At 40.0% G+C, this 12945-nt stretch overlaps 1 protein-coding gene across 1 annotated transcript in view; it reads left to right on the top strand.

Annotated features, from left to right (window-relative positions):
• Positions 1-12945, top strand: part of LOC137665290 (uncharacterized) — a 71544-nt gene that overhangs the window by 46717 nt on the left and 11882 nt on the right. Inside the window, exons 14-16 of the mRNA XM_068404162.1 lie at positions 942-981; positions 2042-2093; positions 10008-10119. Coding sequence (XP_068260263.1) covers positions 942-981; positions 2042-2093; positions 10008-10119 — 204 coding nt within the window. The remainder of the gene's footprint in view (positions 1-941; positions 982-2041; positions 2094-10007; positions 10120-12945) is intronic.

Below are 12945 nucleotides of genomic sequence, written 5' to 3'. Positions count from 1 at the left end.
TTGGGTAAATATACCATGTGGGCAGCTTTCCACAGCATTTGTTTTTAAGGGACTGCTTAACATACTTGTTAATTCCTAGGCTGGTTTAATGTATTCACTTTACCATTTCTTTCCCGTGAAATACTGTAGGGAGCTCTGATGTATCGTGTATGCATGCTGTCCATGCCAGAAAGAAGGGTGAGAAGCTATGCTCAGGATGAGGAGAGCAGAACTGTTTCTTTCAGAAATACTGAGCTGGGTAGATGGGTTTAATGGTAGTAAAGCCTGGCAACCTGATATTAAGAATAAACAAGAGTCTAATCACAGTGCTGAGTTACTGCAAATCTGGGATCATGCTAGTGACTTAAGCCCCTAAATTACCTATCTGTCAAAGAGAGAGAATAGGATCTGCAGTACCCAGCACCTTAAAAAAAATAAGGTGAAGTTATGCAGAGAAAATGCTAAAGAGAAAGATGAAAGTTAATCTGAAACAACTGATCTAATAAACAAAGTCATATTAAACAAGCATTAAAACAAACCATGGTTCAGGTCAGAATTGTTTCTCTGCTCTCTTTAAAAGTAAATAAAACATCACCAACAAAAACCCCAAAGCTAAGTTCTTTTTCTATCAAATGTGTCACTTGACTGGCACTGGTATACAAAATATTTGGAAGAAGAACCTAAAGGTTTAGTTTACACTTTGCACATTTTGAAACAAATTCTTCTTTTTTTTTTTTTTTTAAAAAAAAAGTCACAGTACCTTTTACATGTTTTGCCTTTTTAACTGTTGTATGAAATGTTCAGTTTTCTTAATTTATGAGAACATACGTAATTTGCTAAATATTTCCCAGTATTTATTAAACATGCATTAAAAGCGCAATTCAAGCTATGGTAAGCTATGACCTCTAGTGTTTTGAAGATGGCTTTAACAGTTCTTTTGTGAATTTAATTTCCATTTCCAGCACCCGGCCTCACTGGAATTGTTGGAGGGCGCCCCAGAGTGTAAGTGAACTTCTGATCATTAACTTCTTGTAATGTGTGATGGAAGTGTTCCTACCACTCACCGTCACAAGCTTCCCCACCTTGAAACAGCAACCGCATAAGCAACTAAAGTCTTTCTGTTGCACGCTATGCTTAATAATTGATAACAAGATAATAGTGAGTGCTACAAGATATGTATGCAAATAGTAAAATTCTTTATTGAGTTATTGAATATGAGTTACGTAAGTCTGATCAGCTCGTGACAATGTCTTTGCTTAATGAGCTGTAGGGAGAACTTTAAATGTGACTTTATGGCAGGGCAGTAGCTCAAGCATGTGCCAATACATGCAGATTTCTGTACCGGATTTCTCTTGTACCTGTTAGTTTGGCATATGGCACAGCAAATTTAAGTCTGTAGCAGCCCACTTTACCTAGAAATGTAAGGTCAAATGTCCCAGAACATCCCACAAAATGTTACCATGAACCCATTACATGAGCAAGCTGAACAGAATAATGTTCAGCATATTAAAAAAAATAGTTGTTTGATTCGGTATTTTTCTAGATATGGCTGAAATCTCCTGGTGATTTATTATGCTCACTTTTCCATGCTTATTCATGAGAGCATCTAAAACTTTCCTGTCCCTAAGCAAATACTTTGATATGTCTGTCTGGCACATGGAGATGGGGTAAGAAACTGTAGATACATTTTCAGTAGCTCTGTGTAACTAGCCTAGGTATCAATGTGGGGCTAATGACAGTGCAGTACACTTCAGTATCATGAAGTGCATCCTTTGTCAAGAAAATATTTTCTGTATTTTGGCCACTCCCCACCACAAAATTTTCTTGTGTGTTTTTTTTTTTTCTTTAAACGAAATCTTATTTTGTCAATAATGATATTTAAGGAATTTCTACACTTTTCAGGCTTTCCAAAATTGTTTGGAAAACCATTGCTAATCATGGCTAAATAGTTTTTAATTTCCCAAGTGTTTGTCTGGTGTATGAATAGTCTAAAGGTGTATGATCTGACATTTTCATTAATTTCTGGTTAAATGCATTTATGCTTGTTGTTTTGTGTGTCTAGGTCTCCAGTTTTGAAGCCATTTTTCTTCTGTTATCCCAAAAGCAATGTTCAGGTAAGACTTACTGCTTAAAGCCTGCTCTCTTCTCTTTGAAGTCATTTGAAAAATTCTGCTGACTTGCATTTTTCAGTGACTTTGAGTCCTAAAACTGCAAAGGTAACTTTCATTAAAAATATTTTCCTAGAGACTAATGTTATTCACACAAAATGTTTTACAACAGTTGAACCTGCCAACCTAGCATTTTAATTGCTGTGAATTTTGAAATATGTTGCATCAAAACTGCACTTCTCTTTTCAGTTTCTTAGAATTGTAGGTTTGAATTATTTTTACTGCATTTGCAAAGAGTGCTTATGAAAATTATATATTTTTTTGAAAGTTAATTGTCCCTCTTTAAAGAGAAGGCAATTGGATGTTCAGAGTTGAACATTTAATCTTGTGAACCTGGACACGTCTTCAGACTTGTGGGGGGGGTCTACATTTTGTGTATATGTCACGGTTTAAAGCTGGGCCAGCTATTAACCAGGTGGCAGATGCTCTCTGTTAACCCTCTCCCCCCCCCGCCCAAGGGAAAGGGAAAGGGAAAAGGGAGAGAGACTTATGGGTTGGAAAGTTAAAACAGTTTTAATAAACTATAATAATGAAAAAGAATATAATAACAATAATAATAGAAATAACCAAATATATACAAATATGTACAAAACCAAGATCAAGAGCTTGGAAATCCTCCTCAGACAGAGTTGCTCCCCCCAGTACAGGCAGAGGGGAAAAGGCAGTACCTCCCCCCAGCACAGGCAGAGGGGAAAATGTAGTAGCTCTCCCCAGCACAGGCAGAGGGGAAAATGCAGTAGCTCTCCTGCCATCACACCTGCAGGCTTTTAACTGGAGATTTGGCAAAGCTGGTACCAATCAGTGGGAGACAGGAGGGCCCCTCCCTCCTGGGCCCCACCTCCAGGAGGCAGTGGGTTAGTGATAAGCAGGAAAGTGAGAATGACATGTATGGGATGGAATACCTTGCCGGTCAATCCTGGGTCACCTGCCCTGTCCACTCCTCCCTGCAGGTACAACCCCCTTCGGCTCTTCACTCGTAAGCAGTGAGGAATTTAGCAGTGACCTTGGTTTCTCTAAGACTAATTGGCCTGGTTTGGGCCAAACCAGGACATTCCACCCCTTATTCCATACCATTCATGTCATACTCAGATCACCACTACCTTTTCATTTTCAAATATAGATATACATATCACTAGTTTATGATTCATCTTTATGCAAAAAGTCCATCAAGTTCATTTGGTTCAGGATTGTGGGTTTCCATCTGGTTAGCAGTCTCTCAGCAGTCTTTCTGGCTAGCAGTCTCTCTTTTGTCATGGTTCGTGCCCACGGGTTGCAGGTTAAAGATGTCAGACTCGAGGAGGTTACTGGACGCCACTTGATGAAGCTAGCTCCGGTCTCATCACCACTGTCTTAACCTGAAAGACACTTATGCAGCAACAACATACAGTTCAGAATTAAGTAGTCTCACCCAGAATCAGATCACCTTCAGGGACACATCGGATTTCACCATCTTGCAACATCACCCACCAAGTACATCCAGGTCCCTGAGCAAAAGCAATCCCACGAATGGGTTTACCTTTGCCCGTTACAGGAAGAATCCAGACAGTTTTTCCCAATAGATTCCTTTCATGCACCACAGGGACTTTATCTCCTTCTACTGTATGTAGAAGGTCTGACTGAGCAGGGCCAGCTCGGTTGATAGATCCCCTGGTGTTAACTAACCAGGTAGCTTGTGCCAGATGCTTATCCCAGTTTTTAAAGGTTCCACCCCCCATTGCTTTCAGGGTAGTTTTTAACAGCCCATTATACCGTTCAATTTTCCCAGAGGCTGGTGCATGATAGGGGATGTGATATACCCATTCGATGCCATGCTCTTTGGCCCAGTTGTCTATAAGACTGTTTTTGAAATGAGTCCCATTGTCCGACTCAATTCTCTCTGGTGTGCCGTGTCGCCACAAGATTTGCTTTTCAAGGCCCAGAATAGTGTTCCGGGCAGTGGCATGGGGCACAGAGTATGTTTCCAACCATCCGGTGGTCGCCTCCACCATGGTAAGCACATAGCGTTTACCCTGGCGGGTTTGAGGGAGTGTGATATAGTCAATTTGCCTGGCCTCCCCATATTTATATTTCAACCACCGCCCCCCATACCACAAAGGTTTTAACCGTTTGGCTTGCTTAATTGCGGCGCATGTTTCACAATCATGGATAACCTGTGCAATAGAGTCCATGGTTAAGTCCACCCCTCGGTCACGAGCCCATCTGTATGTTGCGTCTCTCCCTTGATGACCTGAAGTGTCATGAGCCCACCGAGCTAAAAATAGTTCACCTTTATGTTCCCAGTCCAAATCTATTTGGAACACTTCAGCAGCTTGATCCGCTTGTTGGTTGTTTCGATGTTCCTCAGTTGCCCGACTTTTAGGTACGTGAGCATCTACATGACGTACCTTCACGACTAGTTCCTCTAGCTGAGCAGCAATATCTTGCCACAATTCAGCAGCCCAAATAGGTTTCCCTTTACGCTGCCAGTTGCTTCGCTTCCACTGCTTTAACCACCCCCACAAGGCATTTGCCACCATCCATGAGTCAGTATAAAGATACAGCCTTGGCCACTTTTCTCGTTTAGCAATGTCTAGAGCCAGCTGGATGGCTTTTACCTCTGCAAATTGACTTGATTCACCTTGTCCTTCTGTGGCTTCTGTGACTCGTCGTATGGGACTCCATACAGCAGCTTTCCACTTCCGATGCTTTCCTACAAGACGGCAGGATCCATCAGTGAACAGGGCATACTGCTTCTCATCCTCTGGTAGTTCATTATATGGTGGGGCTTCTTCAGCACGTGTCACCTCCTTTTCTGGTGGCATTCCGAAGTCTTTGCCTTCTGGCCAGTCCATGATCACTTCTAAGATTCCTGGGCAATTAGGGTTTCCTGTTCGAGCCCTCTGTGTAATTAATGCAATCCATTTACTCCACGTCGCATCAGTTGCATGATGGGTAGTGGGAACCTTACCCTTGAACATCCAGCCTAGTACTGGTAATCGAGGTGCCAGGAGAAGTTGTGCTTCAGTACCAATTACCTCTGAAGCAGCTCTAACTCCTTCATATGCTGCCAGTATCTCTTTTTCAGTTGGAGTGTAATTGGCCTCGGAGCCCTTGTATCCTCGACTCCAAAATCCTAGGGGTCGACCTCGAGTCTCCCCTGGTACTTTCTGCCAGAGGCTCCAGGTAGGACCATTGTCCCCAGCTGAGGTGTAGAGCACATTTTTAACATCTTGTCCCGTACGGACTGGTCCAAGGGCTACTGCATGCACAATCTCTTGTTTAATCTGTTCAAAAGCCTGTCGTTGTTCAGGGCCCCACTGAAAATCAATCTTCTTTCTGGTCACTTGATAAAGAGGGCGTACAATCTGGTTGTAATCTGGAATATGCATTCTCCAGAAACCCACAATGCCTAAGAAGGCTTGTGTTTCCTTTTTGTTAGTTGGTGGGGACATGGCTGTTATTTTGTTGATCACCTCTATCGGGATCTGGCGACGCCCATCTTGCCATTTAATCCCTAAAAACTGGATCTCCCGGGCAGGTCCCTTGACCTTGCCCCTTTTTATGGCAAAACCAGCTTGCAGAAGAATTTGGATTGTTTTCTCCCCTTTGTCAAAAACTTCTGCTGCTGTATCTCCCCACACAATGATGTCATCAATGTATTGCAAATGTTCTGGAGCTCCACCCTTTTCTAGTGCAGTCTGGATCAGTCCATGGCAAATAGTAGGACTGTGTTTCCACCCCTGGGGCAGTCGATTCCAGGTGTACTGGATACCTCTCCAGGTAAAAGCAAACTGTGGCCTGCACTTTGGTGCCAAGGGAATAGAGAAAAATGCATTAGCAATGTCTATGGTGGCATACCACTTGGCTGCCTTTGACTCCAGTTCGTATTGAAGTTCTAGCATGTCTGGCACAGCAGCACTCAGCGGTGGCGTAACTTCATTTAGGCCACGATAGTCCACAGTTAATCTCCATTCTCCATCAGACTTTCGCACTGGCCATATAGGACTATTAAAGGGTGAGCGAGTCTTGCCAATCACTCCTTGATTTTCTAATTGTCTAATCAGTTTATGAATGGGGATCAGGGAGTCTCGATTGGTGCGATATTGTCGTCGGTGCACTGTCGTTGTAGCAATTGGCACCTGTTGTTCTTCAACCTTCAGCAACCCCACAACAGAAGGATCCTCTGAGAGGCCAGGCAAGGTAGACAGCTGTTTAATGTCCTCAGTCTCTACAGCTGCTATACCAAAGGCCCATCTGTACCCTTTTGGGTCCTTAAAATACCCTCTCTTGAGGTAGTCTATGCCAAGGATGCACGGAGCATCTGGGCCAGTCACAATGGGGTGCTTTTTCCATTCATTTTTAGTTAGGCTCACTTCGGCCTCCAATACAGATAACACTTGAGATCCTCCTGTTACTCCTGAAATGCTGATAGGTTCTGCCCCTTTATGATCCGATGGCATTAGGGTGCACTGTGCACCAGTGTCTACCAGGGCTCGATACCTTTGTGGTTTTAATGTGCCAGGCCATCGAATCCACACAGTCCAATAAACTCGGTTGTCCCTCTCCTCCACCTGGCTGGAGGCAGGGCCCCCCTCATTAAGAAATGGATTCATGCAGCTCACAGGGACTGGACCTTCATTTCTCCTATTCACACTTGGGAAAAAGGAATTTGAGGCCCATCTACCCTGACTGGGGTCCTGCTCACTGGTAACTGGAGCAGCCATTCTTCTAGAAAAATTCTCTCTGGTATTTCTTTTAGCTTGCAACTCACGTACTCGTGCCTGTAGGGTACTGGTAGGTTGTCCATGCCATCTGCTCATGTCCTCCCCATAACCACGCAGGGCAAACCACAGGATACCTCGTGACGTGTTCCGTTTCCTTTGAGCTGGTCCTGTAGGAGAGCGTTTTCTCCTAACGGCTGCAACGCGCGCCTGTGTAGGTAGAGAGTCAAGTTTATTCTCGATCATGGACAGTTTGTCTGACAGTTGTTTAAATGAGTCCTTGTTCTCCTTAGTCAGTTTTTCAACAGCCGAGATGCGTTATTGGAAATAAGTATTAAAATCAATGAATTTCCTCTGTTTCACACAAGTTTTACCTTAGCTGAGCCTTTTCCTTCCAAATACCGTGTCTATAAAAATAGGAGTAGTAATCTCTCCTCTTGCCTATATTGCAAAAAACTGTGAAATTATGAAAGCCTGTGCAGCTATTGCGATGACTGTCATGGAGGGGCCTGTGAATGAGCTCTGTCTCTGTGGCCCTATTCAGTTCATAACAATAACTTATTTCAGTCTGAGAAGTTATAGTTCAGATGACTGGGCAGGCCTAGGTGAGAAACTAGTGTAAGATGAAACGTTGAGCTAGAGCCCTACTTCTTTTCTGTTACTTGTGTACCTCTGTGTGGATTGAAGTCTTCAACATAAACTTGAAGAAACTGGTTTTACTGAAAAAGTCAAATGTTTGGATTTGTAAATGTTGGACTCTGCTTTTTGAGTGCCATCAGATACTTAATTTATTTGTTGAAGACTGCAGACAAAACTACATATATTCTTATTTTTCCGAGGCCTTTAGTTGACTTTTAGCTATTGCACGCATCTTATGCCAAGGCATCCTAATAACGATGCTTCTCGCTCAGTAAGAGCTTTCTCACTCATTCACCATCTCATTCACCATCAAGAAAGTGGCCAAAGGCCAGAACGTTGGTCTGTGTTAAACCACAGCTATTGTGACAGGCTTCTGCTTGGGGTGGTGAAGGGAAGCCTTAGGAGCACAGGCAGCAAGTGAAAGGGGGGGTGTGGAGAGAGGGGAAAAAACCCAAACAAACAAAAAACCAACTCTTTAAAAATATTATCAGTAATCAATTTAAATGTTCTAAGCATTTCAGAAAAGGACTGTTTCATTTTCGTTTCTTAACATGTGTACAGTGCTTGCCACAAATAAGCCCAAATGTTACGTTTTTGTTTAAGTAATACTCTGCATTAGTGGGAAATAATTTAAGGTTAATTTTACACAGGAGGTACTAGTTATTAAAACTAAGTTTAGAAACTGTGCATAGTGGAAAAACATTAAAAAACCCTCCACCTTTGTTGTCATTTAAAAAAGTTCAATTACTTATTTTTTACTGTCACTTACATTTTGCTTTATACAAATGGCTTGTCTTTACCAAGTTTAATATGAAATGATCATCTTTGTGGAAGTTTAGCCTACCACTGTTTTGTTTATCAAATTAAATGTAAACTTATTAATTAGCACTGTGTTCCAGACTTGGTAAAATGGTGTTGAGATTGAATAGTAACCTAATTCAGCAGGGAAAGAAAGCAGTGTCTCATCTACTCTCTTTAATACAGAAAATCAAAATCCTTGCTCTAGGTAGCTAATCTGATAAATGCACTGATATGCTATTAACAAAGTGCCATGTGACCTATCACTGTTGTACTGCAGTAATATTAAAGGTTATGTAAAAGTGTGGTGTAAGAGATTGAAGTCCTTGGTTCAAAGTTTTAGCCGTGTATTAACAACAATGGTCTAGCCAGCGATTACAGAATAAGGAAGGAACGAATTAACTGCTTTTCTATATTGGAAGTTCAGTTACAAAGAGTCTAGTTGCTCTAGTTCAGCATTTGACCTAAAACCAAAAAAACTCCATAAGGAGATTTTCAGCTATGTTAACATTGCCACAGTGGGTTCTTTTGTTTTGCGTTTGATAACACCGTTCTGGGTGTCAGTTTGGATTCAAGATCTCATTTGTTTTTTCCACTGCTCTTATGCAATTGTCCTGATTTTATCATATATCACCAGTGGTTTTGCAGTGCAAACAGTAGTTATTTTCCATGTATGACTTTTCATGTTTAAAAAGTAACGTAAAAGCTTTCCTAGGGAGAAAAATTCTAGCAAACCTACTGAAGGCAAGGACAGCTTTTCTGAAATATATATTTTTTTTAAAACTTCTTGCGTAAGCATTGGAGGCCTTTGTCACTATTAGCTATTCTCTACGAACAATCTTAAGAAAGAGGGCTAAGATGAGTAGAATTATCATGCATTTGCTGACAACTGAGCACTGATAACTTCTGCAGCTGCATCGGTGTATATTGTTTTGTTGTGGCAGTGTAACCTGGTTGTATGTCTGAGTCTTTAGTACTGGCAGTTCCCCAATGCAGGTGAAATGGATGCAGTTAATTTTTCTACATGATTGTGCTATATGATTTAACCAGAGAAACCTTTGCTCACATCTTAAGTGAATAGCCCAATCAGATAATGAAATAGCAGACTTGACTATGTATTTTTTCAGATTTCTTTGGTGGGGGTAGAGATGGTTCATCATGCAGGAGGAACAGCATGGCATTTTTTTTTTTTCATATATTCATCTCAACATAAACCAAAAATATCCAGTATTAATTTATTTTTATAAGCTGCTTTCACAAAATTTATTTGAAGATGAAATTGGGATCCAAAGAGAAGTTTGTCCTTAATATGGACAGTGACATTAACAAGAAAAGGGGGTTATATCATGGAAGAGCTGGAAACTTTCCAGTTTTGGGATCCAGCTGTCAAGAGTTACGACACAAAATTCCATGTAGTGCTGCTCAGTATAGAGGGAGATGGAAAGAGAGAGATTTGTCTTCCTTTAAAACATACCTAACTAGATAGAGCATTTCTTTGATTTTTTTTTTTGTGCTTTTTTTCCCCCACACAAAGATTTCTTTTAGGTGTATAATGGATCATTATTGTTATTGTGACTTTTTTAAAGGGTGGGACAGAACCTTATCCGTAAAGCTGTTGCTGAAGATGTGCCAGATCATTACTTAATTAGAAATATGCTTTATTTATTCACATGTCACACTAGATTTCTAATTTGACAGTTTGCAAATGGGTATTTTTTTCCAGATCGACCTATTTTTAAATGGGCAGCACGTTGAGACATTTGAGGAGGATCTCACGTTTACATCAGATGAGGTTGTTTCGTTTGATCCACCAAAGATTAGCAGTGAATTGAAAGGTATGTTCATCTTTTTATTTGTGAATGCATCATTTGCTGTCTTCCTGGAAAATCATGTGCTAGATTTTATCTATAATGTAGACAAAATACAATATAATATATTTTTCCTTTTTATTCTGTATATTTTTAAGTCTGCTGCAAAACAGTTAAGCTACTTTTCTTGGAAGGAGGGAGGTTAGCATCACACAGTTTAAAATGTATTTGAGACTATAACAAGTATGTAAGTAAATTGTTGTTCAAAACACTTAGACACAACTGAAGACAGTGAACGCTGGCTTGAAATTTAAACATGGTTTCCAAGTATACTGCAGTCTTACTTTGTTAATCCTGGAAATAGTTGGTTTTACCTTACATCAAAATACTTGTGTTCAGAATGGAGGACAGACTTACACAATGCTTAGCATTTAGATAATTAAGAATTGTCTCTATTCCATACAGCAGCCTTCACAAAATGAACAAGAATGGGATCAACCTGGAACTGGTGACTTTTAAAGAAAACACACTAGGCTAATGATCCAGCATGATAACTCCTGTGTTGCTGTTAGACTTGTCTAACCAAATTCTCTGAAGACAGACAAGAAGAAACTTGAGAAGGGCAAACCAGTGAGCTGAGTGGAGCAGGTCAGGATATCTGCAATGAAAAGAAAGTGTTCAATCAGAGTTGTTCATACAAGCTAGGTACTAGGTTACGGATTATTGAACGTGCTAGACATTTGAAGATTTTTATGTTCTTTCTAATGGCAGAACTATATATGGTATTTCTTAATGTGTAGCACACTTCATAATTCACTTTTGGTCCAAACAGAGTCTTTATTACCTTATACCTGCTCACCAGAGAAATGAGAGAATTAATTTAAAGCCGTAGATAGGTATTTTCAATATAAATCAGGTTACTGTATCTAAAGATTACTTGTTAGAAATATTTCTAAAAATAATACTAATGCTGAAAGAGTAATTCAGGTATTTCAGTCTGTGTATACTCAAAAAATTAATGCTGTGAAGGCACCAATATGTTAAGATTTATTCTGGATTCCAGGTATAGGTGAGTAGTATTTCTGAAAACTGGTAATAGAATAGTGTAACGAGTAATTATAAGTTAGTAGGGAATGTTCTGTATCTTGTGGAGAAAATTTGAAATACACATATGTTTGTTGCCATTTGACAGTCTCTGATACCAGATGCCTGATTGCCATGCACGAGTTCATTTTCCCCATCTATTCAATCATCTCTTCAATGCGATGATTTATGTGTTGTTCAGAAACAACTTAAACTCTTAAGTATGTTTTCACCTCTTATGTCTATTGCAAATTATGTCACACCAGAAGCTTTCTGATACTTGGGAGTTCCCAGGAGGGCAGTGGGGGATTCGCAGCATCAAACTGGGCGAGTTAAGGAATAGGAAGTCATTGTTCTGTTTAATAAAAGGGTTAGCAAAGGTCCTGCTGTTTTTTTTTCAAGGTGACTACAATGCTAAATATTGGAGAAATAAAAAGCTATTAGACTCCCTGTTGCCTTCTTATCATTTGAGAAAACTTTCTGAGGTGCCTGACATCAGCATTTAAGTACTGAATTCTTCAGGCTTTATCCAGGCAAAACCCCACTTTTGAGGGACAACAGAGCTCCTCTGGTTGTTTCCCCTGAGAAAGATCTTTAAACTTTTGCCCTTAGTTGTAAATAGAAATGTTTTCTGTATGTGACTAAATACTTACCTACTTCTGTGGCTTAACACATGGACAGCATGGATGAGAAATAGACAAATGAGTTAGACTGTAAAAGGAGTAACTTCTGGTGAAACATTTTCTGTCAGCATTTAGTAAGGAGGGAAGTATTTTTCTTAGTTTAATCGTTATCTCAAGTGTGAGGGACTGTTAGTTGTCTTTGAATTGATAAGAGAAATATGCGAAAATGGATTTAAAAAATGCTGCTAGATGTGATTCTGCGAGGGTGGAATTTGAATTTACCATTTGCCCTAGCTTTGAAGGGAATTCTTTTGTAGATTTGTTTAAGATGTTTATTAAATGAAAACAATTTCCTGATAAACAGATCAGCAAAGATAAATCAATTAGGGTAATAATAAATGATAACACCAGAACACTGTCTTGAACTGGTTTTGTTTAAAGGGAGACTGTCAAAGACTGTCTGTGTAAAATGTCTGATGGAGAAAAGACTTCTACAGCTTATACAGTTTAAACATTGTTATACTTTAGCCTTTGAAGAAGCACTACATTTTTTCTTGAATTGTGTATTGAATTAAATTATTACAAATAATGTGATTTCTGTGGTATATGAAGTGTGGTGGTCTTGTCCAAAATGAACAATGAGCTTTAGCTGGACTTTTTCAGATCCACTCTAAATGGAGATGTTTAATCAAAAATAATATTCCCCAATTAAATAAATACACCCTTTAATATTTTCTGCCAAGTTTCACGGCACATTTCTGCTTGTGTTTTTCATGAAAGTGAACATGGAAAAGACTGAGCATCAAGCTCAAAACAAACCTCATGTGTCAACTCTTTCGTTGTATGCTTCCACCATTTCAAATGCCATGCTACCCTGACTTACTACCAACGAAGAACCGTTGTGCCAGACTAAACTATAATCACTCTTTCAGCTCATCTTTGACAGCGACCTGAGATATGTTATAAAACTTTAGATCTTAGTTAAATCAGTTCAACGCTGATAATGTTGTTGGGGTGAGGGTAGATGTTCTCTTTCTGATCCAGCTGTGCCAGCAGAAGAGGTTGCTGTGGTAAGCCCTCAGTTGTTATTACTCTCCCTGTTATTGCCACTCAGATGTGCCAGCAAAGCTACTCTTCTGAGTGTTGC

The sequence above is a fragment of the Nyctibius grandis genome, chromosome 6 (genome assembly GCF_013368605.1).
Source record: "Nyctibius grandis isolate bNycGra1 chromosome 6, bNycGra1.pri, whole genome shotgun sequence".
In the NCBI taxonomy this organism is placed as follows: Eukaryota; Metazoa; Chordata; class Aves; order Nyctibiiformes; family Nyctibiidae; genus Nyctibius; species Nyctibius grandis.
This window is presented reverse-complemented; position numbering and strand designations above follow the sequence as displayed.